At 38.9% G+C, this 27,269-nt stretch overlaps 1 protein-coding gene across 1 annotated transcript in view; it reads right to left on the bottom strand.

The window, feature by feature from the left end:
• The window catches only part of NLRC3 (NLR family CARD domain containing 3), a 778,434-nt gene that overhangs the window by 394,547 nt on the left and 356,618 nt on the right, over window positions 1-27,269 (bottom strand). The window contains exon 4 of the mRNA XM_044089322.1: window positions 8,779-10,534. Coding sequence (XP_043945257.1) covers window positions 8,779-10,534 — 1,756 coding nt within the window. The remainder of the gene's footprint in view (window positions 1-8,778; window positions 10,535-27,269) is intronic.

Below are 27,269 nucleotides of genomic sequence, written 5' to 3'. Positions count from 1 at the left end.
GTACCTCCATCGTTAACTTTGCATCTCATGGCATGAAGAAGTCATACTCTCTGTCCCACTTCTGACACCATGTTGCTCGTCTGGTCAGGATAAAACAGATGAACAGTTGTGGGTTTGGTTTAAGCAGCTTTATTATATACATACACATCAGGATTGAGGCTTAGTAACTTAAACTTAAATAAACTTATAAACAGACTGACTACTGCACTCATACATGTTAACACTATAGCTGTTGTCTCAAAATGGCACTGCTGCTTGCATGTGCTCTCTATTTATATGCACGTGCCCTCACTTTGAAATGCTTCTTAAAGTTACAACGTACACTCTGTTCGACAGGCACCAACTCTGAAGCTTCACAGATCCAGGGCTCTGACTCCTCTCTTACCCACAACTCCCTGCACTCTACATTAGTACCTCAGATTGAGTTTGCCACCACCAATGGGAAATTTAGAAATATAACCTTTTTAAGGTTGATTACTAACTTAATGAGAAGCATCTAGGAAAGGATCACAGTTTGATAGGACTGTTCACAGACAGGGTCCAAATGAGACACATTTGGTGACCAGAAGCCAAGAGATGATAAGTTGGAAGGGGGCAGGAGGAAGTGAGGTTGAACCAGATGAAAATCAGACAACATGGATCTGTTATTATGGTATGTACATAACTTTTGTATCTGATGTAGAATATTTTCATCAGATCCAACACATGGAACAGATTCCCAAGCTGTTTTTACCTGGGTGATATCAAGGAAGGACATTTCTGAGAATGGTGGCATCAAAGGAGGAACATGATCTGGATTGTACATCCAGCTTATAACGGGACAAAAAAGTATGAACTGGTAATCAATTTGCAGCAGCACAAATATCATCGAAGGGCAGTCTTTTCATAAAAGCTGTTGAAATGGCTATTGCTTTTGAGGAATAAACTGTGGGCTTTGATTACAGAGATAGGCCCTTGTTAGTGTATACAAATGGAATATAATCTGATAACCATCTTGAAAGGGTAACCTTAGAAACTTCTTTGTCCAGTTGAGGTTTAGAAAACGCAACAAAGAATTATTCAGATTTCCTGATGTGTTTCATTCCATGAAGGCAAAATCTTAGTTGGTGATGAACATCCATCATATGCAGAATATATTCACTTTTGTTGGGGAATCTGGAAAAAAAATACTGGCAGGTTAATGGATTGGTATAAATTTGCTTCAGATGCCACCTTAGGAATCCAGGAATTAGGAAGAAAAGATGCATTAGTTCTTAATGCAACTCTGTCTGTGGAAAATCAGGTAAGGGGGGTTTCCCAAAAAAAGGACTGCAACTCTAAAATTCCAATGTAAAAGCCACAATAAAAAATGTCTTTCAAGAGAGAAACTTCAAATCTGATTAAGCTGATGGTTCATAATGAGGCTGAATTAATGCTTGGAGCAAAATAGTAATATCCCATGGTGGAGGGACTGGGTCTATGATTAGAGATTGTAGAAGGAACATTCCCCTCAAAAAAGTTTTAGACAGTTTTAGATCTGCTATAGAGGTGTCAGTCTGACCTATGTGGAAATTTGAGATTGCAGCCATTTGCAGTTTAATAGTGGAGAAACTGGAAACACTATAGAAGAGCTCAGACAAAAAAAACTCCCGTGTAGAAGAAATGGGAGCAGTAAAAGGATCTATTCCTTTTGACATAACCCAGATGGAAAATATGGTATATTTCTGCTCAGTTTGTCTGCTAACACACTGGATGTCCCTGGGATGTGCATTGCTATCAGAAAGTGGTGTGAAGGCATCACCTATTGCCATACTTTCCTGACATAGAGGTATGAGCAGGTTTCTCCCTGTTTGTTGATGTACCAGACTACTGTCATATTGTCCATCTGTATGGAAATTCCACCCTTGGGGAGAACATCCTGAAAAGCTTGCAACACATGAAGGTCTGCTCTCATCTCTAAAACATTGAAATGAAGATACGTCTCTAGACGTGACCAAGAACCACGGATTATTCTCACTTCAAACCCCCCCCACCCTAGTAGGGAGGCATCCATGGTTATGACAGATGAATACAGATCTATGACCTTTCGTCACTGATGGAAATGTTACCCACCAGCTGACATAATTTCTGCATATCTGAATAATGCATATTTTGATATGTGCAAGATTATGTTTCATTTAAAGGTCAAGAAATGCAGCCATATTAAAGCAGATGGTAGATCTTTATTTTGCATTCTGCATGCAGATACCACAGAAAGGAATGTTTCAGTAGGCTTCAGTCAAACAGGCTTGGAAACAAGGTTAAAGAAGTGTGTAGAAATTTACAGGGTTTTGGTATTATTAGGAGACATGTTTCTGACACAGAATTTAGTCAGTTTGTTTGTTTGCACTGATAAGCAGAAAGTAATTGCAGTGCAGTCCACAGAAGTTCAGTACAGACAGTTGAGAGTGAGTTCAGAAGTCAGGTCAAACATCCAGCATTCCAGAATTTTAATTATATTACTCAGGAGGATAGGAATAATTCTGAGTATAGTGAGTGCAGAATCTATGGACATTATAATTCAGTATACTTCAGTTTATCAACACTGTTATTGGAGACAGTAAGATTTGATTCAGATATGGTTGACATCTACCTATACTGTACATAATAAAACATTTTAACTGAACTACAGTGTATGCAGACTTTTATTCTTAAAGGTACAAAAAAATTTGACACATAAAGGAGAGACTGACACCTGTTTAATGTAGTTCTGGGTAATTAAATGATAAAGACATTCATTCCAGTCTCATTCCAGTTTCTTGCAGTTATTTCCAGTTTATTCTAATATTCCACAGTCCTACCATTTCTTATAGTATGTAATGGATGAATGTTTTGAGACCACTGTAGAGAAAGAGACCACTGGAGTACCCACATTTAGAATCTAGCTAGAGGGACTAGTAAAATTGTGTAGGCCAGTAGACCTGACATTTGTAGAATTAACCTTGCTGTGGGTGAAGGATGTTGAAGTACCTGTGTGGCTAGCAGACATAGGGAGGGTACTCTGGATTGGGGCAATTTGTAATAGTGAGTTCAGGTGGCATTCAATGAATTCTATTCATTGTGATGGGTCCATGTGACTCTTGGGTACATTTATCATGATTCCTAGGTTTTGCATTAGGTGGAGCAGAAGGCCCAGATGGTGTAAACTAAGATGCTTGGAGGTAGCAGTGACAAGCCAGTCATGGGTATATGTAAAAATTTGGATCTTCTGACGACAAAAATGTACGTCAACCACTGCCATTATGTGGGTAAAAAACCCTGTGTGCTGTGGTGAGACTGAAAGACAGCACTCTGAACTGGTAATGATTGGCTCTCAGCCAGAAATGGAGAAATCTCCTGGAAAGTTTCTCTATATTTATATGATAATATCCATCCTGGGGATCTATTGAACAAATCCAATTGTCCTTCCTCAGAACAGGGAATATGGACTGAATCCATACATATCTGGAATTTTGTCTGCTTTACTAACTGGTTTAAATGACTCAGATCTAGAATGGGACTGATGTCCCCCCATCTTCTTAGGTACTAAAAAGAATCTTGAACAGACTCTGGACTCTAATTGGTCTTCAGGGATCATTTGGATGACTCTCCTTTCTTGTAGCTTGGAAATTTCTGCTGGTGCAAGTCCCATTGACTGGGTAGAGGATCAGGAAATGTTTTCTTTCTTACTAGCAGAAAGGAAAAGGGAATTGAGTAGCCTCTGGAAATTATGTTTAGCAGCCAGACTTTGTTGTTATGTTTTGCCAGGATTGTAGGTGCATGGATAAGTGACCCCCTGACTGCCTCCAGAGAGCAGCAGTTGAGAAAACGTTCATGAGCACTGGTAGTAAAGGGACTGTGAAAGCCCTGATTCGGCAGTCTGCCTCTGCCTATTGGGTGATGTCCACTAGAGTTACCTCCTCCTCTGCCATGAGGGGATCTGTCCCCAGGAGTGTCATTTTTTTAAATAAGAAACATCGTTATTAAATTATCACTTATGACATAGGCAATCATACATTTATATAAATGAAAACAAACCATATTGACATATTTTTAGTTGCAAACATTAAACATCACTTACTATCTATCCAGCTGTCAGTCATTAAATATCTCTTTCAAGTCCTGCCTTCTTTTAAACCTCATTCCTACTATAAAATATGATTCTGCATGTGTTGTTCTCACAATACCCATTTTTTCTATGTAATTTGCTCCTACCCTTTTCTAAAGACCCCATTTCTAGTTGTTTTATCTCTGTTACTATATTTACTACTTTTACTACAGTTGGTTTAGACATTGATTTCCATTTTCTAATAATTGTTTTTTTGGCAGCCACTATAACTGGACTCGGCAAGGATTTACTATGTCTAGGCAATTCCTATTCTGTATCATAGCTCAAAAAATTCATTTCCTTAATTATACCAATTTACCTACCAAGTATTTCTGAGAGTAGTCTGCAAAGAATTTGTAAAGTCTGCTAGCTCATTACACTCCCAGAAAATATGTTCTCAATTACCTGCTTCTTCCCCATCACACCTCCAACATTTGCTGTCTATCTGAGGAAAAATTATTTGGAGTCTACTTGGGGTATAAAAATACCTATGTAAACACTTCTAAGCAAAGATCCTAAATTTTCTAGACTTTGTTGTATAGTTGGGAGACATGCATATATCTCCCCCATTGTTTCTTTGTGAATTGCTTATCCAACCTGTCCTGTCTTTCCAAGCCTTTCTAACCTCCTCTGATTGATACTTATAGTTATCATGCAATATTTTATATGCTCTACTAATTATCCCCTTTTTAACAGCAGCTTCTATTCTGGATTCTACTAAAAACATTACCAGTGCTGGTCTTTTGCTTAGGATCCCCCTATTTATTTCTCTTTGCCTATACTCTGATATCAGTCCTCGAAATAAATTCTTGGCCTCTTCCCATTCTGTTACCTTTCCATCTCTAATTATTTGCTACCAATACCTTTGTTCCTTTGCCAGTTTTCTCTAATAAATTCCAGCCTCTAATTGCAGTTACCCCTATCGGCAGAATCTCCTTTCTCCATTCCTGTGTTGGCTTAATTCTTAGAATACTTTCTGCCACTTTATGAATATAATACTATGTATGATTACTGTTATTCTCCTTAAGGCTCTGCATCCAAAATCCCAGTCTCACCTTGTTTCTTGTGCTTCTCCTCTGTTTCATCTTCCCTTTCCACTTTGAATTATAGCTTTCATCTTGTGCTATGTATAGGAGCCTTAAATGTGTAGCTCTGAAATACGCCTTCAAATCTGGTAATCCTTAACCACCTTGTTCCTTTGGAACAATCAGCATATCCCACTTGACTCTTTCCATCTTCCCCACCCAGATAAAATCCTTTAGCTCTTTATTAATTGCTCTCCATAACTTCTTCTCTGGTAGATAAAAATAAACCTGACCTGTTTATAAAACTAAAAGGAATAAAAAACATTTTAACTGCTTGTATCTTGCTATTCATATCCATAACATAGAGCTACCAGTTTCTCAGTTTTTGTATTATCTGTTGTTTAGCATCTTCCCACATATCTTTAGTAGCCACAGCAGAATCCCTTTTAATCCATATACAGTGTGTGTGTGTGTGTGTGTGTGTGTGTGTGTGTGTGTGTGTGTGTGTGTGTGTGTGTGTGTGTGTGTGTGTGTGTGTGTCAGGGGGAACTTTTTAAGCCTAGCCATGTTTTCCAAATGTATCTGGCAAGTTATTTTAATGGGTACATGTAGGCTTGGGCACCGATGGTCAAGCATGTACAGACTACCTCTGTCTAATAGAGATATAGGTGCTAGACCAGGAGTAAACTGATTTCCCATGCACTGGTCCAAATTACACTTGAGCTGGTTTAGAGTAGAACTCTACGGTAGCCTGTTCCAGAGAAAGGTTAGTCTCTGAGAAACATACATTTCCATCCAACATGTCCTATTTATGTTGTAGATGAGGTTTAGGTCCCTAGATTGGGTAATTCCAATGCTATTTGTTTTGCAGATGTGCATCAGGTCCATCAGAACTGGGATCAGAGGATACTTTGTAATCCAGATATAAATCACCATTCAGCATTCTGTAGGAGACTAAGTGCAGGGCACAGGGCTTTGAGGCGGTCCATGTAGGACATGTTGTTTACAGCGTGTATCCTTTTTGTGACAAACCACGGTGGACAATCCACTTGTTGAATATGCCTGTTCAGGTACATACAGCTCACCCTTTCAGCTTACTGAGTTATGTTTGATGCAGTTCTAAGTCAAAAGCCTAAATTAAGTCTATCAAAATCACATGAAGTAGCATTCTCTCATCCAGTTGTGATATTACGCAATCATTAAAATGCAGCAAGTTTGACAGGCAGCTCTCCTTGATAGTGAAGTCCTTCTGTTTTTTGTCCTGAAGTTGGTTGTCTTTTAAAAAGGCCAAAGTTCTTTCTCTCAGGATCTTCTCCTTTATCTTCCTGATAACTGACATTAGGATAACTTGCCTGTGGGTGCTGATCTAGTCTTGCCAGCTTGAACAAGGACATGGGTCACCTGAAACTATTTTCATCTCATTTAATTCTTCCTCACTAACCAGAAGTGCAGTAAAAATGTCTCTGAATGGGTGTGCCAGGTTACCTGATAGTTTGGCGTAGCTTCGTTGAAGGTTGTGCGTCAGGGCTGGCAACTCGGCACGTAAAAATCTACTGCCAATCATTAGCGGACCGGAGTTCCGCTGTGGCGACCCCTAACCGGGAAAAGCCGAAAGACACAACAACAACTTTGATATTTACATTCTCTGAGTAGAGAGCTAATCTCCTGTAAGATAACAATTTCCTTTTCTAGTCTTTTCCACTCTCTGTTGGCCTATATGTCCATCTCTCACTTCCCTTCTTAATTCTTCCCCTCCCAATATAGGGCACTGTATTGTAATTCCAAGACCTGCAAAATGAGTCCTGTAATTATGAAAAAGAAACAACAAAGCTAGAGATCAGTGAATATCAAAATTTGTTGTTCTCCTTTAAAATTGCATTTTTTTTTGCAGGGAGCAAGCCCCCCCCTGCACCCCTAATGTGCTCTTGCTGCTTATATATAGTAATTCCAAGATCAACATACCTTGGAGAAATGAGAATACACTGAGTCATAGCAATTTTAGTATATGCAAGTCTGACTTCAGCAAAGAGTGTCAGAATTCAAAATAGGTGCCTGCCAACTACAATAACCTTCTGTCTTTTTTATATGAGTAGTGAAATGAAGAACTGGTTTAGTACTTCAGCTATATCCCTTGCTGTCATTAATCTCCTTTATGTTTATATCAACCTTTTTAAATTGACATCCCCTCCTACTGTCAAAAATGTACCAGAAAAATGCTTTCCTGCCCATTCTACCATTGGGCTAGCTTCCTTTTCACTCCAGACTTGGACTTCATCACCTGTTTAGATGTTTCACTCTTTGCTTTGAAATAGGCTTATTTTCCTCACCTCCTAACAGTTTCCACTATTTGAATGCATTTGCCATATTTCTTAGTACTGCTTAACCTCCCTGTCCTGCCACTTTGGTCTTCTCCTGAGAGTTACCTTTCCTTTCTTTTGGGAAACACCTTTGCATCCCTAGATGTTATTTCAGAATCTTATCCACACCTTGTATGCCCATGCTCTTCTTCCAGTTTTCCTTATTCTTTCTGTATCTACACACCAGCAGCTTGTAATCCACCTGTTTGAACTTCCAGCTTGCTGTCATTGCTGTTGTCTCTATTTCTGTGCATAATGTGGCCTATATTGTAGCACTATTATTGGAAATCTCACCTCCATATTATGGATTTTGCCCATTCCATTGAGTACTAAGTCTACAATCTTGTTTTTATCTGATGGTTTCTTGCACTGGCTGTGCAAAATCTTCCTGATGCAGATCTATCAAGAACCTTTCTCCTTCTGCTCTAGATGTCTGACTAGAGCAGTCTAACTTAGCACAGACTCTTATTTTTCCCACCTTGTTACTCACACTCCTGATCTTGATATATGCCATATGCATTTCTTCCCTTTCCAGATTGTGTTCCCTCTTTCCTCTGCCACCCTGCAAGAATTTTTAACTGTGTTTTCTAAAAGGTGTATGTGGTTAGGCATCTTATAGTTCCATTATTACTTGCCTATTACTGTTCCTATGTTCCTCTGAAAAACGTTTTTATATGTACTTGTAATGAATTTGAAGCTAGAGTACTTATTAATTTGTCAGACATAACTGATCAAACCTTTCCATGTCTCTCTCTCTCTCTCTTCTCATTCTTTTTCTTGATTAACAAATTTATGCCTATACTAGTCTGTCTTATTTACCCGTGGTAGTGATGCTGTGGTAGCGTTGTCGCCTCACAACAAGACGTTGTCCCGTTCGATTCTCAGCTAGAGTGTCTTCTGTGTGGAGGCATGCGCAAATGGGCATGCCTTCGTTGAAGGTTGTGCGTCAGGGCTGGTAACTCGGCACGTAAAAATCCACTACCAAACATTAGCGGACCGGAGTTCCGCTGTGGCGACCCCTAACCGGGATAAGCCGAAAGACACAACAACAACAACAACAACAACTAGTCTGTCTTATTTCTTAATCATGTCATTGTTTTAAATGCCTTATTTTTCTTAGATGTAGCTCCATACATAGCTAACAAATATATTATATATAAAATCCATGTCAGAGTAATGAAATATAGAAAATATCCAATACATTTATTCTGAAAACAATCATAAGTCTGGCAAATCAGTGTGTCCAGTTTGCTAATGTAGATATTTGAATTTGTCCACATCTCGACCTTACCTGAGGTTATGACAGTATAATAGTTGAGACAACAAGCTTTTAAAGACACCATAATCAAGACAGTTAGAAAGATTTGTCTCCTCCATACAGGCATCTGATACCTGTAGAAGGTAGGCAAGGGCTGAACAGTTAATAGGAGACAGTTTTCCGGCTAGAGTTTCACTCTTTAGGGCATCTTCAACCGTTTTTGCTAATTCTGTGTGCTGGATTTCATTTAGACAATGCATAATATTTACAGTGCGGGAGGAAATAACAAAGTCTGTGTTTAGGCAACTTTGGAGAAAGTTGCTTGCCTGACTTCTGTAGTTACTCTGTTCTTCTTTTGGCAGGGGCCCAGCATATAGTAATTTATTGGCATGTGGGCAAAGAAAGCCAGAGAGAAAACGAACAAATATGTCTAGCTGACCATCATCTGACTGTAAAGATCTTTGAATAGCATTTTTAAAGTGGTTATGGAAACCCAGCTTTGGCCATGACATGCCACTTTCTGTAAACAGGTCAAAAATAGCCCGTTTAGCTGATGTATAGTAAAAAGAAGCAGCTAAGTACTCCTGAAGAGTTAGGTGGATGAAATAGTAAGCAATACATACATGAGATTCGTCCTTAATCAAGAGTTTGTTACACGAGCTGCTTTGTAGTGATAGGAGGTCAATTCCATACGCCTTTAGGTCTTGCTCATAAAATACATACTTTTTTTTAATCAAGCCATAAAAGGCAAGTCTGCTGAGGTTGGATACAGTCTTTTTACAACTACTGGAAACTTGATCTATCCTTGGTGTCTCTCTCTCCTTTTCCTGCCAGTCACATTTGAGGGTGACTTTCAAGAAATATGAGTATATTTCTGAAAGTGTCTTAGGAACTACCACATTGTCTTGAGACCCTGCACTTGTTTTAGAGAGGTATGCAATGCAAGATGAAACCACAGAGCAGATGAAAGGAACAGTGCACATTATGTAGTAAGGCCTGTTAGCTTTGATTAATGCTAAAACTTGACTAGACAGATCTCTCTCTTCTAGTACTTGATCCACAAAATCTTTGATATCCAATTCACTGAATCCTCTGATTTCAGTCATTCTGTCAACCAACCCCCCTGGTATCTGACTTGCTGACGTCGGTCGTGAAGTTACCCAAACAGAAGCATCAGAAAACAAATTGCCTCGGATGATATTTGTGACTAAGTTTTCCACTTGGATGTCCTTTTTGGGATCAGTGCAAACTAGTGTATTTGAAAAGTCTAATGGTGCCTTAAATTCATCCAGTCCATCCATGATCAGTATTGTTTTAGCTGTTCCACTCAGTACAAAACTGGGTTCAGTGAGATGTGGGAATGATGACTTAATTAGTTTTTCTGCAGACAGTTTATCAAAGGTATTAAGCTCACGAAAACTGAAAGGAAGCACAAATGTGGTATCTCTGTAGATATCTCCCTTTGCCCATTTGTAGACAAACAGTTTTACCAATGTGCTTTTGCCAATCCCAGCCACACCCACAGTTACTGAAATCCTTGGTGGGATGCTGACTTTAGAAAGAGGAAGGAAGAGCTTTTCTAAAGGGATTCTCTTGGAGATATTCCTCACTCCTTTGGTAGCCTCAATTTGAACAATATCATGCTCTCTTTGTTGGATATCTGTTAACCCTTCTATCAATAGAAGGTTGGTGAGTCTGTCTAGACAAGGCTTCTCCATAATTGGGCCCAGCTCCATGCCATTTCCAAATCTGGTCTGAAGAACCTCAAAATGTCTCTGCACCATGGGATCTAAATAAAAAAAATTGAAAAAATGTAAATGCTTATAACAATTCAGTCACTTAAATTTGCAAGTATAAAAACGTAGACATTTCTATTTTTAACTAATCACTGACTGCTGTATATGCTGACTCCAAAACCAGGTTCAATTTCATTTGCTTACTAGATGGTCTTCAAATAAGTAATGTTAAATGCCATAAGAACACTTTTTCCCCAGAGGACTAACATATTTCATCAATATATCCTTCTGCCTTATAAAAAGCATTCTTGTTTACTGCATTAACACTGACCAGTTTAATGCATATCTGTGACATATCCATGCCATCTGTGATGTTCCTGTTAGCCATAAAGTAGGAGTGAGAAAAAGAGATATGATGCTGTATTGTAGAAACAGAGCATCTAAGTCTTTTGTGAAGCTGACTGGAATGAGTCAATATGCTGCACACAGGCATGTACAAAGACACACACACGGCCACACACACTGACTACCTGCATACAGCCTTACAGATATACACACATATCACTCATTCGCATAAATGGTATTCATTCAAAATAAAGAAAAAAGAGGTCATTGTTCCCCTCTACTCGACACTCATTCGACCCATTATAGAGTACAACGCCCCTTTTGGAATGTACCTCACAAGACATCTGCAGCAGCTGGAAAGGCCACAGAAGTGCCTCATAAAGAGGATTACTGGCCTCAAACAGATGCCCTACACTGTTCATCTCAAAAAACTTCAGCTTTACTCCGTAGCATATCGCCTACTCTGAGATGATCTCTGCATAACATATAAAGCTATGTCAAACCCTGAGCTGTTGGACATGCTACACCTAAAGAAATCCCAATCCCTCTGAGCTACACACTCTAGGGACCTAAACCTTGTCACCACAATAAACAGGACATGCTGGAGGGATAGATTCCTGTCCCGGAGACTTCCCATACTCTGGAACAGGCTACCCATCTATGTCAAGCAAAGTTTTTCATTGGCACTCTTCAAGAAAAGCCTTGATGAGTGGATGGAAAATAGGAAATACACCCTGGAGATCACTTCTGTGTCTCTGCTCGACAATGGCACAGGAAAATAACTTTCTTGGGTGGCGTAAGCCAGGGAACCTTGTTGGCTAGGCTTACGTAGGCCCTCGGGCCGATAGCCTAGTACCTACCTATGAACAACATTCCTTCAGGTCAACCCATGCTTTGATATAATGAAGTATTACAGTTGTTTCATCACTATGGCGGTTCTGTTCTAGTCAGCTTGCTTACTGCATACAAAATGTTGGTGCTGAATGGAATTTCATGATACTTTCTTTAAGACTTTATCACCATTACTGTGGCAGTTCTGTTCTAGTCAGTTTGCTTACTGCACACAAAATGTTGGGGCTGAATGGAATTTCATGATGCTTTCTTTAAGACTTTATGTCCCTTGCTTTTATGTCATTTTGCCCTTCTTGCTTAGGAAAAACACATATGCCAAGGTTTCTGTAGCTTGTTTTTGTTATTTACACTCACGGGGTCATAAACCTATTCAGTGTGTGAAGATTTACACTTCTGTCATTTATAGGTTCATTTTTCCATCTGAATCCATAAACTTACTGAGCCTTTGCTTGGTTCTGAATGTTATGTATACCTCCAAAATAATGCATAATCAAATCACCGGGGAATATGTGTAAAGAAAAACAGTAGTTATAAATATTAGAGGGGCATGTCTTAAATTACTGAGCTGGTTAAGAAGATGTTCACAAAAACATTTCTTACATAAAGCTATGCATGAAATAAGACAGTTCATTTGATGCTAGGTGGCTGTTACTGTGTAAAGATATTTGTGTGAACACCAAACACACCTTTTCAAATGATGTATTTTTACTGGGCACATTTTTAGGAATATTTTGATCTGTGTATTCTCAAGAATCATAAATGCATTGTGCAATCAACTGTGAAACTGTTGCAGAAAAGTCAAGTACGACTAGAAATAGTTTTGCTGGCTGGACCAGGCGCAATGATCTTTTTAATATGTGTTTTATTTATTTATTTATTGATCAAGACAGTCCAACAGGACAAAACAATTTTTTCAGAGAAGACCCATGGAGAAAAGCTCCACAAAACAAAGTAGTACAGAAGCAAAATTGTAAATGCCATACATATTTAGAATTTTAATACAGAGGTGTAAGGCATACATAGAAACTTGGAACTATGTTATGCAAATATATATAATTTAAAAGTATTTTTATATTAAGGATTATGCTAATGCAAAAATTCTTTATACATTCTATATTGTTGACGCAGTGGTCAAATGTATAGGTCTGTAGCTGGTGAACTCTGTAGATGACTCCCTTTTGTGCAGGGATATGATAAAAGATTTTTCCCTGAGGGCAGGGACGTAGTTTTCAGAGTTAGATCAGTTTATAATTATGGAGATAAGATTCCCAAGGATGTCCGCTGTTTGTTTTAGAATGGTCTATGATTAATCATTGAACAACTCATTCATCAAATGGCTGTTCATCGAATACTAACTTTCAAAACCTCTATTAATTGAATGGCCATATCATTGTAAAGATTTTCACTGAACGATGATAGCTGACTAGCATACAGGAAGCATTACCAAATACTTATTTACCGGTAACGAGTGCACACTACAAGCCTGCCCTCTCCCCAATGTAGTGCAACCTTGGAGTTAATATATCTAATTAGTGGGGGTTGTGAGGGGTGCAGCCCCCCACATAATGAGAGTCCAATGTTGTACTAATGTTCCTCTTGTGGGGGGGCTGTGCCCCCACCCCTAATGTGTATATATATATATATATATATATATATATATATATATATATATATATATATATATATATATATATACCAACTCTGAGGTCGCACTTCAGTGGGGAAAGGGCAGGTTTCCCTATAGCTATGTTACTGGTAAGTAAGTATTTGGTAACACTTCCTGTATGTTGGCCAGCTATCATTATTTGACGAAAATCACCACAATGATATGGCTATTCGATTAAAGGAATTTTTAACAGTTAGTATTCGATGAACAGATGTTTGATAAACGTGCTGTTTGATGATTAGCAATAGACCCCTTTTAGAAAGTTTTCAGCTACATTATCTTCTGGTTTTATCATTAATAGGTGCTTTTTTATAAATAATGTTGGAACTGGCTAGCAACTAAACTGGCTGATTTTCTGGTTTCTGTGGAATCACTGGTAAATAGGCGATTGTCCTTGAGTTGAGAGAGAACATTTTGCATGAAATTTAAATTAAATATAGAAGCAATGCTATATGTGTTATTATTTGTTTTAGGTTGGGGTGGAGTGGCCGGTATGAAGGAGTTTACAGAGGACCAGACGCTGTTTGGATTATTCTGGAATTTGTGGTGGAGCAGCTTGTAGTATGACTGCTTGTCTGTTTTGATTTTTGTTTGCTAAGGTTTCTGAGTTGTCCAAAATTTTGGTGGTTACTTTGTGTTTGAATTTGAGACATTTTTGCCCATAATTTATCTCTTAAGGCCATGATCCATTTGATTTTTTTGTTAACTAAGGGTCTGGATTTGATTTTACTCTTTTTGTTGAGATTGGGGTCTGGTGATTTAGTATATTGAGAAATGTTGTGTTGAATTCAGATATTGCTTTGCCAAGAGGTAGTGTTCATAGAGAAGACCAATTGTAGCGAACTAGGCTGTTGATGAAAGTTTCTGTGTTGAATTTTGGCAGAGTGTGCACTTGTTTGTAGATGACTTGTTTATTTTTATTACTTAGCTGTCTCATTACGAAGGTAGGAGGGTGGTCACTGATATTTTCAGGTAAGCATCCAGAGTTGCTCATTTTGCATGGTTGCTGGTAAGAATCCAGTCAGGAGTCGATTATCTTTTTGTACTTTTTTTGTACCTGGTAGGTATATTGATGAGGTGAATGAAGTCATAAAGATTTATTGTGTAGTTAGGGGTGTCTCACTAATAAGATGCCAGTCTATGTTCAAATCTCCAAGTATTATGGTTTTGTTATGGGATATCCAGTAAAGGATACAGTTAGCTGTACTGGTATTGTCACCTGGTGGAATATACTGTGCTGTAATTCATATGTTTTTTTATGATGAGTGATTTTAGGACTGAAATAAGAAGTTCAGCATTATTAAAATTAGCTCATGTTTTGATGACATAGGGTTATGTCTAGTATATTTTTGTATAATATTGTTATTCCATTTGCTCTTTTATTTATTACAGTCTCACTGACTCAACAGGGTGAGCTTAGTGCTGAAAGATCAGAATCTGTGGGTTTTGTTCCTATGCTACACAGTTGGATAAGTTTTCTAATACTGACACTACAGTGCAGCTTGTAGGGGGGGGGGGGGGCGCTGCAGTTCTGAGTAATGAGATGTTAATCCGCAACTCCATCTGCCTGAGTTGGTGGTAGCTCACCTGGATATAAAGGATCCCGCAGCAGTGGAAGTTCACTGGTGTCCTGTCCAAACTTCCCATAGTCTGCATGAATGCAACCTCGTGTCTCCCCTCAAAAGAGGCCATTGGACTAGTGGGACTAATCTGGTCAACAAAGTGTAAATAAACAAAAAAAAATTCTTGTCCTTTCTAACTACATTATAGCCTAGGGAAGTAATTTCGTCATCCTTTATTTCTGGTTTTAACCTGGTTTTTTGTGGTAGCATGTATGCCTGGGTTATAAATAGCAATATATGCATGTATGTATATCTCTCACTTTGTTACAGATGCTTCTAGGATTCATGTTTAGGATGAGTAAGTTATTGCTATGATGGGGGGTACAGTGTTGTCATTTACAACTGATTAATTACATTAAGATTTTCTAATACAGGAAATGTGTTTCTCTGACTGACTGAGATTAGTACGGAGGGGAAGAAATCCTGAGACAGGACCTCACATTCAAATTCCTTTTTTAAAAGCTATGTTATTTCAATTATTTGCTCTCGCCTCACCAAGCACTTTTTAAAAATTTTTTTAATACATGTTGTCATCATCATCATCATCATCAGCCCCCTTTTTCCCATTTTTTTCTACATGAGGTCAGGGTATCTTGTTATCTGTCACCAACTCTCACGATTCATTGCCACACTCCTGCCTTCTTCAACACTCATGCCTGTCACAGATCTTCTTTCACACAATCCATCCACCTCTTTGCTGGATGTCCTCGCTTCCTCTTACCTTCTTCCTGTCTCTCCCAAATCTTCCTCACCAAATTGTCTTCTGATTTTCTACACATGTTCCCAAACCACCGTAATCTGTTCTGTTTGATCTTTTCTGCAAGTGGGGCTACTTTGGCTTCTGATTTCTTCATCTGTCCCACAGTATGCATCCTATCACCTTTCTCAGGCACTTCATTTCCATCACCTCTAGCTTCTTCAACTGTTCTGCCTTTACTGCCCAGGTTTCTGCATCATACAGTAGTACTGGTCACACCACTGTCTTGTACACCTTACTTTTCAGCTTCTTTGGTATTCTTCTGTCATAGACTACACCTCATACTCTATGCCAGTTGGCTGCAGCCCCTCTGATACTAGCTTTGACATTTTCATTCAGACTACCCTTCTCCTCAACTACTCCTCCCAGATACTTGAAGCTGTTTATCTGTTCCATTATCTTCACTTCTATCTCTGTTCTCAGCTTCTTTTGATTTCCCCAATTTGCTGCCATTACCACAGTCTTATCTATGCTTAGTTTCATCCCATGTGGCTTCAGATTTGTATTCCATTCTCCTATCCTTTGCTGAAGTTCTAGCTCAGAGTCTGCTTGTACTGCCACATCATCTGCATACCGCAGCTTTGTTGATCTGTCCTCTCCAACCTGTTTGCTAATGTAGTCCATCACCAGTATGAACAGCAGTGGGCTCAGAGCTGAACACTGATGTACACCCACACCCACTGGGAACCCCTCTGTGAGACTGAACACCATTCGTACTTGATTCATTGGGTCCTTGTACATAGCATGCACTAATTCTAACAATGTTTCTGGGACTTCAAACCACTGCAGTACTGTCCAGATCAGCCTTCTTGGGACCTTGTCATATGCTTTTTCCAATTCTAGGAATGCCCAGTTGGACTCTCTCCTCATCCCTAGCTTCTTCTCAAATAAGTTTCTCAATGTAAACATCAGGTCAGTTGTGCTGCATCCTGATCTGAATCCAAACTGCTCATCTCCCATCTTACATTCTACTACTCTGTGTATCCGTTTATCAGTCATCCTCTCCAGAACTGTCATGCAGTGTGATAGGACTTTGATTCCTCTGTACTGCCCAAAGTTGTGGATGTCCCCTTTGTTCTTGTACACTGGCATGAGTATGCTTATTCTCCATTCATCTGGGATACACCTTTCTCTCCACACTGCTGTTAGTACCCTCAGGAGCCATTTCTCCCCTATCTCACCCAGCATCTTATCTGCTGTGACCTCATCTGAGCCTGCTGCTTTACCTGACTTCATCTTCCTTAGTGCTGTTCTTACTTCCTTTAGGGTGGGCTCCTCTTCCTGTGTCATCATAGGCTGTTTCTGGGGCAGTGGTTTCTAGGGAAGATAACTTAGTGGTTAAGGTCTTTGCCTCCCAGGTACAAGGTACGATCCTGACCTCCGACCAATGCCTGTTTGGAGTTTGCATGTTCTCCCTGTGTCTCCATGGTGTTTCTTCCATGTTTAAAAAACATGCTGAGTGTTTCCATCTCAAACTCACCAATGAATGGAGCTGTGGGCAGCAGCACGGACTCTACATAGTGCCTTATAGGGGGAAGAATTGTACAGACCAACCCCTTTGGGCATCTATTGTGGTGCACAGTATCCTCAAGATAGCAGAACATGGATCACAGACTGCACGCTGTGGCAGGGCTAGCCATTCGATGGTGTAAAATATGGTTCTAGGTGATTCGGTCATGTTTTTTTTAACACATATGTATGAAAACAAATCTGTAATAGTCACAGCAAATCAGTCACTGGGTACTCTTACTGAAGATTCTCAGACTTAAAGGTATTTCTCATTCCTTACAGTCTAAGTAAAGTGAGGGGTGATTTGACAGTAGAGACTAGGGCATACTAATCATGATGGCTATGGTCACACAGTGCATTATGGGAAAGAAGTAGTTTTGTATAAAAATAAGAAAATATTAGCATGTCTGCTCCCATGAGAGCATTCGACTTAGACAAAAATTAGAATTAGTAATTCAGCTATTGGCAGGTCTGGACTACATAGAAGTTTATTTTTTAGTAGTATTGCAGAAATAGGTACACTGTAGAGATTATTTTTCTTAGAATGTGATGATAATCTAAATTCTGATATAAATCTATTTGGAGGATATGAAATATAACATAATACTTAGATATCATAGAAAAAAAATATTCTTACTTGTTTCAACATGTTACCTCACTTCTAATTAGATAGGGTAACTGATGATACTAGCATCAGTCTTTAAAGTTTAACATGTGCAAGTGTGTGTGTGTGTGTATATGTTTGTGTGTGTGTGTATGTGTGTGTGTGTGTGTGTGTGTGTGTATATGCATGTGTGTGTGTGTGTGTGTGTGTGTGTGTGTGTGTGTGTGTGTATGTGTATGTATATGTTTTTGTGTGTATGTATATGTTTGTGTGTGTGTGTGTGTGTGTGTGTGTGTGTGTATGTATGTGTGTGTGTGTGTGTATATGTTTGTGTGTGTGTATGTATATGTATGTGTGTGTGTTTGTGTGTGTATGTATATGTATGTGTGCGCGCGCGGGTGTGTGTGTGTATGTATATATTTGTGAATGTGTGTGTGTAAGTGCTAGCACCATTTGTAGGACTAACACAGAAAGGGGGACCGGGTATACTTATTCTACCTGCATGTTCCAACTGCCTCTCAGTTTCACTTGCAGAGGTGGGAGGAATGTGAAGAGGATGAGTAAAATGCATGGGTGGAAAAGGTCATGCAGTCATGAGATGTAGACAAGACAGGATCTTTCTGGAAGAATATAAAGGAACTACATTTAGCTTATTTACTAAGAGATCTAGATCAAGACAGGATCATATTAAAACACTTAATAAGGGAGCACATTTGAATAATCCAATGGTTAAGGTAGAAGGACATATGGTGTACTGGAGAAAGGGAAAATAAAAAAAAAGTAAGAAAGGTTTTGAAAGATTCTGATTATTTTAATAAAATAAGAGGGGAGACTTGTTTTTTCTTACATAGGGAGTGACTTCAAGATGCATTTGTCTTGTCCAAGTCACAGTGGTTAGTCGGCATAAAAAGCTGCTTATTGCACAAAGGAAGCTTGCCACATCTGCATAACAGTTTACTAGATATGAACTGTAATGCAGATGTGGAGACATTTGTGGAAGATCCAAGATGTAGGAAATTGTGTTGGATTATGGCTTCTCAGAAGGTAGAGGAAAGATTCAGAGAGAAGTCTATAAGAAACTGAGTATATAGAAAGGGTTGCCAGTCTATCGTGATAACTAAGATTTTTGAGGCCACTGTTTTTTTTCACTTAGGAACTCCTGAGATCATTTAAGATGAGTGACCAATTTAGAATTAACTGAAAAAGCAGGCATTATATTCATTAATGAGACCCGAGTAAAAGGGAATTAAGACTTCTTTGGGTGTATTAGAGAAGACAGAAATTTCTTCTGAAAATATAGCTTGGGAGTGGGATAAAATGAAAGTGGAGTTCAAAAATAGATTGGAAATAAATGAAAGAGAGTAGAATTATTTTGAGGGACTGATGCAGAATGGGGTAATCTCACAGAGCAAGAAAAGGAACAACTGCAGAATGCTAAGCAGAAAATAAAGGATTACCTCAATAATATGCATGAGTTTAAAAAGACTGCTGTTAAGCAACTGTTTTTTGATAAATAATGCCAGAGCACAGAAACTTTTAGTGCAACAACTCATGCAACAGAAAGTAGAAAGGGTTGTCGCCAAGCTTAGGGAGCCTATGACAAAGAGGATAATGAGATTCTGTACAGGTACTAGAAATATTTTGTAAATTTTATGAAAGTCTGTATAAAGCAGAGAAATATGGAGATCAATAAAAGGTACAAATGGAAATAGTTATGGAATAATTAAATATGCCAAGGTTAGAGGTAGATGTGGCTCAATTACTAATAGGATGGGAGGAAGTGAGTTAAAAATGATGATGTATAACCAGTCCACAGGAAAGTCCCCAGTAATAGATGGCATTCTTGTGGAAGTTTGGAAGCTAAGAGGGAAAAAAAACTGATAAAGATTTGGAAGGTTTTGTTTATTAGTATTTTAAGAGGAAGAAAAGCACCAACATCTTAGAAAAAAAGAGATGGTGGCTATAATACCTAAAAAGGGTAAAGACCTGTCCAAGCCCATTTCAGTCCTAAACCATGATTATAGCAATAACCCACGCCTGGGTGTGGGTAATGCAGGATTTATCCATGGTTGGCGTGGTTTGGTCCAACCAAAAATGGGTTTAACATAGCGATCTCTGTTGCTTTTTACACACTGTGTCGCTATGTTAAAGGAGTTTAACATAGCGAGACAGCTTTAAAAAAAGCAACGGAGATTTTTTTTCAACCTGTGTCGCTATGTTAAACTCTTTTAACATAGCGAGACAGTGTTTAAAAAGAGACTTGTACTAATGTAAAAAGTCCGGGTGACCGGACATTTTTTCCATTAGTATAAGTCGATTTACAACGTGCACGCTGGCCAATCAGCGTGCACGTTTTGGAATATTAATGGGGGGTCATGGTATAATATAAAATATTTATGTCTGTAATGTCTAAAAGATTGGCAAAAGAGATGCTGAAATTAATTGGTTTTGTGGAGGGGAGGAAAACATTTGAAAACATTAACAAAACACTGATGATCCAGAGGGAAATTGAATGTAAGAAAATACCACTGTTGTTGGTAGTCTTGACACAGAGAAATCATTTGACAGAATAAGCTGGGAGTTTATGAGCAGGGCAATGGAAGCATTTGCATTTCATGATTAAATTATAAGGTTGATTATGAAGATCTTAAGAGAAAATTAAAGTGGGTGGGTTACTCAATGATAATTTATGTTTGAGCAGAGGAACCAGGCATGGGTATCCTCTTTCCCCTTTGTTATTTGTACTGTATTTAGAACCACTGGGGAAAAAAATAAGAGACTCAGAAATTCAAGGATATAATTGGTATGGTAGTGAAGAAAAGCTGCCTTTATTTGCAGATGATAGTATTATATATCTGATAAAACCAGAAAAGGACATTTCAGTGTTGTGGAAGATTTTGAGGCAGTTTCAGTGCTTTTCACGATACAAAATTAATGAAGCTAAAACAAAGGCAATAGCTGTAAATTATGTACCCACACATGAATTAGTTCAGAAATATCCATTTTTATGGGGACATGATAACATGAAGTACTTAGGAGTATGGATTAAAAAAAGGATTCTGGTGCTGCAGTTATGGATATGTGGGAAGAGACTAAATAAAAGATAATGGAAAAACTGAGAAACTGGGAACTCAATGTTATATGAATAGCAAGATGCAAGCAATTAAAATGTTTTTAGTTTTATACACAGGTCAGGCATATTTTTATCAACCAGAGGAGAAGTTGTGGATAGCAATTAATAAGGAGCTGAAGGATTTCATCTGGGAGGGAAAAATGACAAGAGTCAAATGGGAAAATCTGATTCTTCAAAACTGAACAAGACAGTTTGGGATTACCTGATTTGAAGGGGTATTTCAGAGCTACACAGTTAAGGCTCATATACACAGCACAAGCAGAATCCTATAAATCAAAGTGGAAAGAGATGATGAAACATGGGGAAGATCAAGAAACAAGGAGAGTCTGGGATTTTGGATGCAGATCCTTATGGAGATTAACAATAACCATGCAGGATATTATTTATATTCATAAAGTAGCAGAAAGTATTCTAAGAACTAAGCTAAAACAGGAATGGAGAAAGGAGATTCTGCTGATAGGGATGACTGCAATTAGAGATAGAAACAATAGGCAAGAAGGGGATATAATTTATTGGAGAAAACTGGTAAAAGAGCCAAGGTACTAGGGCAAATAATAAGAGAGGGAAAAGTAAAAGAATGAAAAGAGGCCAAAATTTATTTGGACTGCAGGCTAAAGATTTCCTTCCCTATCAAGGAATTATATCAGAGTATATGCAAACAGAAAGAAATAGGGGATCCTAAGCAAAAGACCAACACTGGTAGAATTTTTAGTTGAATCTAGAACAGAAGCTGTTTAAAAAGGAATAATTAGTAGAGCATACAAAATATTGCATTATAACTATAAGAATCAATCAGAGAAGTTAGAAAGGACTGGGCCGACAGATTGGAAAAGCAATTCACAAAGAAACAATGGGGATATATATATATATATATATATATATATATATATATATATATATATATATATATATATGGGTCTACTTTGTTTGATAGAAAACACATTTCACTGAAACTCATTTCGTTGAAGCCTCATTTCACTGAAAATGAATTCCCTGAGTACAATTCACTAAAAGCTCACTTCACTGAAAACACATTTGACTGAAACTCATTTCGTCTAAACAAGTATATGCCCTGTTCCCCACTGTAGTGTGATCCTGGAGTTAGTATATATAGTTAGAGGGTTTGTGGGGGGGGTACAGTCCCCCACATAGTTTTGGTATATATTATTTTCTGGAAAGAGTTATTAATTTAACTTGTAAGACTCCATGTCTATGGTTTACAACATTTAAAATAGGTGGGGGCAACTGATAGTTTATTTTTGAATTGCACATACCTTGATGGGCTCATCCCGCTCCAGTCACCCTACAGGCTCATTCCACTCCCCTACCCTGCCTCCAATTCCCACCCACACCTACATACTCTGAATTTATAGGTAACCTCCTTTATTAAGACCTTCCCTTCATCCACCCATTATCCAATAATTACATCCATCAGCACCATCTACACATACCCTTCAACTTCCCACCACTCCAGCTCACCTACCAGTTCAATATCCACACCCATATATCCTACTCACACAACTCACACCCTCAACAAATATAAATACCTCCTCTAACTCCACAACCTCACTCCCACTATGTCTCATTACACCCAATCTCATTTCTACTATACCCTCCTTGGATTAACCTCCCTATTCACCTGCCTCTCCATAGCCACCATCAGCACCTCTTATCTCTTCACAATCACTCACTGTATCCACCTCAAATCCCCCACCCTAACCCACAACATTACTATCACCCACCATATACACCCAACCCCCCATATACCATGCCTCTCCCATGTACTACTTCTATCCATCTAAAAACCAACCAAGTATACAGTTTCACTACCTAATTGTCCAATACCTAAAAACTATCACCGGTATAACTACCCAGCTACTACTAGGAGAAGACATTCACCCCCACCCGGGCCAGCAACCTCTGCTAATAAGCCATGCACCCATCACTATCCAGCTAAGCACAAACCCATGGATTTACTGATACTAAATATGAATACCCGCAGTATCTTGAATAAAATAGACGACCTTCATGCTGCCATCTCCTTATATAACCCTCATCACAGAGACATGGCTTAAACCACATATTAAAGATAATTCTATCACCCCACCTCGGTATAACATTCTCAGGGCAGACCGGCTAAATAAAGGTGGCTGAGGCTTAGCTCTACTTCACAGAACCAACCTACAACTACAACTCCTTCAAAAACATTCCCCCAGCTTCAGCAATGCAGAGACTCTATTTGCAAAGCTCTCCCTTAACCAACATAAGCACCTAAATCTACTGGGTATCTATATACTCCCGGGTGACAGCCTAACCACCCTGGAATCCATACATCAATGGGCCTCATATTGCCTCCCTCAAGAAACTATCTTGCTAGGTGATGTAAACATTGACTGGAACTCCATCCATTCTCCCACCCCCACCCACCACATTAACCTATATAACTTCACCCAACTTACATGCATTGATAAGGCCACAAAAAGAGAATCTATGCTTGATTGGATCCTCACAAATCAGCCAAATACTGCCCATCAATGTGCCATTCTACCAAACTGTCTGAGCGACCACAGCCCCACTTTTATCCTTAGGCAAAAACTTAAAATAATTAACTCTCCCTCCCTTCTATAAACCCGCTCTAACAAAAATTTTCCTAGAGACCAATACATAAGAGCCTTGCAGCATTGCAACTGGTCTCCTGTCAAAAACAAAGCAGTTGATTACTTCAACTCCACATTCCTAAATATTCTGAACCAACTAGCCCCCTTAAAAACTATCAGGATACATAGCAACTCCACCCCTTGGCTCCAGAAAACCACAAAAGCCCTACTTAGAGCCAAGGATAAAGCCTGGAAAACCTGGCGCCACACCAGATCACCTGCAGCTAGGCAAACTTTTCACGAGCTCTGAAACAAAGCAAAAAAGCCGGTTAAGCTCGATAAACAAAATTACTGTATCACTCATCAAAACAAATACAGTACCAAACTGCAAAAATTCTGGCTAACAATAAATAACATCTTACAGCCTGGAAGAACCACCACTTCCACACTCAATATAACGGGTAGAGACCTGGACATAGCCTCCAGCTTTAATATCTATTTCACCTCCTCAGTACTCAAACTCTTAAACAACACCACTTCCTCCAACACCACACAACCTCCTCAGGCCCAAATCAATACTATACCTTACACACTTAAGTCTGTTCCTACCTCTACTATCCAAAAACTCCTAGCCAAACTCAAACCAACCACTCTTGCAACCAATAACCTTCCTGATGAATACCTCCAAATTGCACCCACAGCTATAGCCTATCCCATTTCACTTCTAATAAATAAATACATCACCGAACACACCATTCCACTCCTGTGGAAAACCTCATATATCATACCATTCCACAAAGGTGGCCCCTCCCTAGACCTTTCCAACTATTGACCAATTGCAATTCTCTCACCCCTCTCTAAGATCCTAGAAAGATGTATTCATCACCAGTTCCTCTCCTATCTCCTCATTAACAACCTTCTCTCCTAAAACTAACTTGGATTTCACCCATCCCACAGCACCACAACTGCCCTACTCAGATTCACCAATACTATAAATTCCCACAGGAATCTAAGTAAATTTGTCTTAGCTACCTTCCTAGATTTATCCAAGGCATTTAACACAGTCTCAGATAATAAACTACTTGTCTCTCTGACCTCAACCTTAACAACCCCACCCTCCTCTGGTTTAAAAGCTATTTAGATAACCGCCAAGAATCCATCTAATGGCATAACTATCTATCCCCCCCACTCCCAATCTCCTTAGGCATGTCACAAGGATCAATGCCAAGACCCCTTCTTTTTAATATCTTCACAAACCAACTCCACTCAGCTACGTCTATAGCCGACATAGTCCAATACACTGATGACACAATCTCATATGCTCTGCACCCAACATCCAACTTCTCCAACAAACAGCTCAAGAAGCCTTCTCTATAATAGAGAACTGGCTTAACAACTTACAACTCATACTATATCCCAAGAAAATACAATTGATGCTATTCCACTACTAAAACGAACAACCTTACTTTCTCTATACTCTCCCCCAGCAAAACCCAAATCGCCCCTATAACTGAGGCTAAACTCCTAGGAGTTACCACTGATCAGCAACTCAAATTCACAAAGCACATATCAACAACCATCACTAAAGTCCACAAAAGCTAGGTTCCCTCTATTGCTGTAAAAGTTATCTAACCACCAAATCTCGAATTGCAATAGCCAGGACCCACCTCCTATCTACTCTACTTTATGCATCCCCAATTCTAACTAATCTTTACAAAACTGACCTTAATAAACTTTCCATCTGTTACAACAAAATTGCTAGATTCGCTACCAATGCCAAATTATGATCCCACCACTGCCTTTCCCTACAAGCCTTGACTGGTTTGAATTTCCAAACCTATTAAGGTACCATCAACTCAGCCTAGCTCATATAATTCTGTACTATCCTAAGAAAACCCCCAACCTGACTGGCATGCTGAACTTCTACAATTCAAATAGACAACTTTGGTCCTCCAACAAAGCCTTAATCAAAACCATCGCATGCAAAAACAACTCTGGGGAATCACTTGTTGCCCATAAAATAGCAAAAATATGAAACATCCATCCTTCTGACCTCAGACTACAAGACTCCACACCCTCCTTCAAAAGCCTACTTAAAACATACCTCTTCACAAACAATCTATGCAACTGTAATTGACCCCTTGAAGCCTCGTCCACTTACTATTTCTACACCCCATCTGTCCTGGACATCACAAACACCATCTAACTATACCTATCCATGTGTGAGCAATAACCTATATATGAGTGTATGTATTTGTGTGTGTGTGTGTGTGTGTGTGTGTGTGTGTGTGTGTGTGCATGTGTATATGTGTGTGTATAAGTTTACCATTGAAATCTCGCCGTGCAATTGCACGGCTATGAAATATTCGAACTACAGGTTACATGAGTGAATGTTATATTTGCGAATGGACTGTGCATTCGCAAATATAACGTTCGATTATGTACAGAGATCATGGTACAGTGTGGTTAGGGAAATACATCCTTTTCCTCACTGTAGTGCAATCTCTGAGTTGGAATATTAAGTTGGGGGGTGTGGGGGGCTGTGCAGGGGGGGGGCTTGCATATTGAATGAATGTTATCATTCCATACCACTCCCTAGTTTAAAAATCTCCTTACTGACATACACTTCAGAGTTAAAATCTGACCCTGCAAATCAGAATCTGCACCTATTATCAAAGGTGTACTACAACGATCCATTATTGTCCTCATTTCTCCATATTGGTTAACAGACTTGCTTGTGACCGTCCTCGTTTCCCACTCCTACTCTGCACAGATGACACGATCATTTTTGATCAAGCCACTCTCAGACCAACATTCAGTCCTAATTCCAGTCAGACTTACATGAACTCTGTAAATGGCACAGGAACCATAAAATATTTATCAACTCCTAGACCAAAATTATGCTTTTTGGAACTCCACAGAAAATTCAACAACTGCCTTACTCTTTAACTATCTTTAACTTACACAGTCATACCACAGAAACAACCTCCACCTTCAAATACCTGCGATCATGGCTTGTCTCTAAACTTCCATTTCCACATAGAGGCAGAGTCTGAATAAAAGTAAGCTCCTACTCTTCTGGGCTGAAATGATCTCTCCTTATCTATCTCAGCCATCCAAAGTAACCATTGGCAAATGAGTTCTCCTGTCTTAGCTAGAATGTGGACTATCCATTTTCAAATCTCCATCTGATAAAATACCAGACAATCTTCAGCAGCATCTGCCAATTCATTACAAATTCACCCTTCTGAGACCATCACTGTATCACTCTGGAAAAAGCCAAATGGTTACCCATAAAGGAAAGCTCTAACCTACTGTTAGAAGTCCAACTCTTCAAACTACTCTAGTTCCAGACATTTACTCCCCTTGTAGCTAAACATAATGAAAATCCCCCCATACAACCAAAAACACTCCTCACAAGCCACACCAACTCTCATTACACCTGCACATGCATATTTTTCTCTCAGGGACCTACTTTTTGGTAAGCTCTCCCATCGACCTAAAGGGAATCAACAGTTACTCCAAATTCAGACTACAATTCAAAAAGCACCTTTTCATCAAAAACCAAAAGAATAGGAAATTCCAGGAGAATCCAAAACTACGCACTTTATTATTTAAAACACAAAATGAAATAAACGCTATTAAGTTCATGCGTTTTCGTCTACAAAAAGACTTCCTCAGATTTGTACATGTGACTTAATGA

This window comes from Protopterus annectens, chromosome 12.part0, assembly GCF_019279795.1.
Source record: "Protopterus annectens isolate FY-2018-M chromosome 12.part0, PAN1.0, whole genome shotgun sequence".
Classification (NCBI taxonomy): domain Eukaryota; kingdom Metazoa; phylum Chordata; order Ceratodontiformes; family Protopteridae; genus Protopterus; species Protopterus annectens.
Note: the sequence above shows the minus strand (reverse complement) of the source record. Positions and strands in the feature narration are given on the sequence as shown.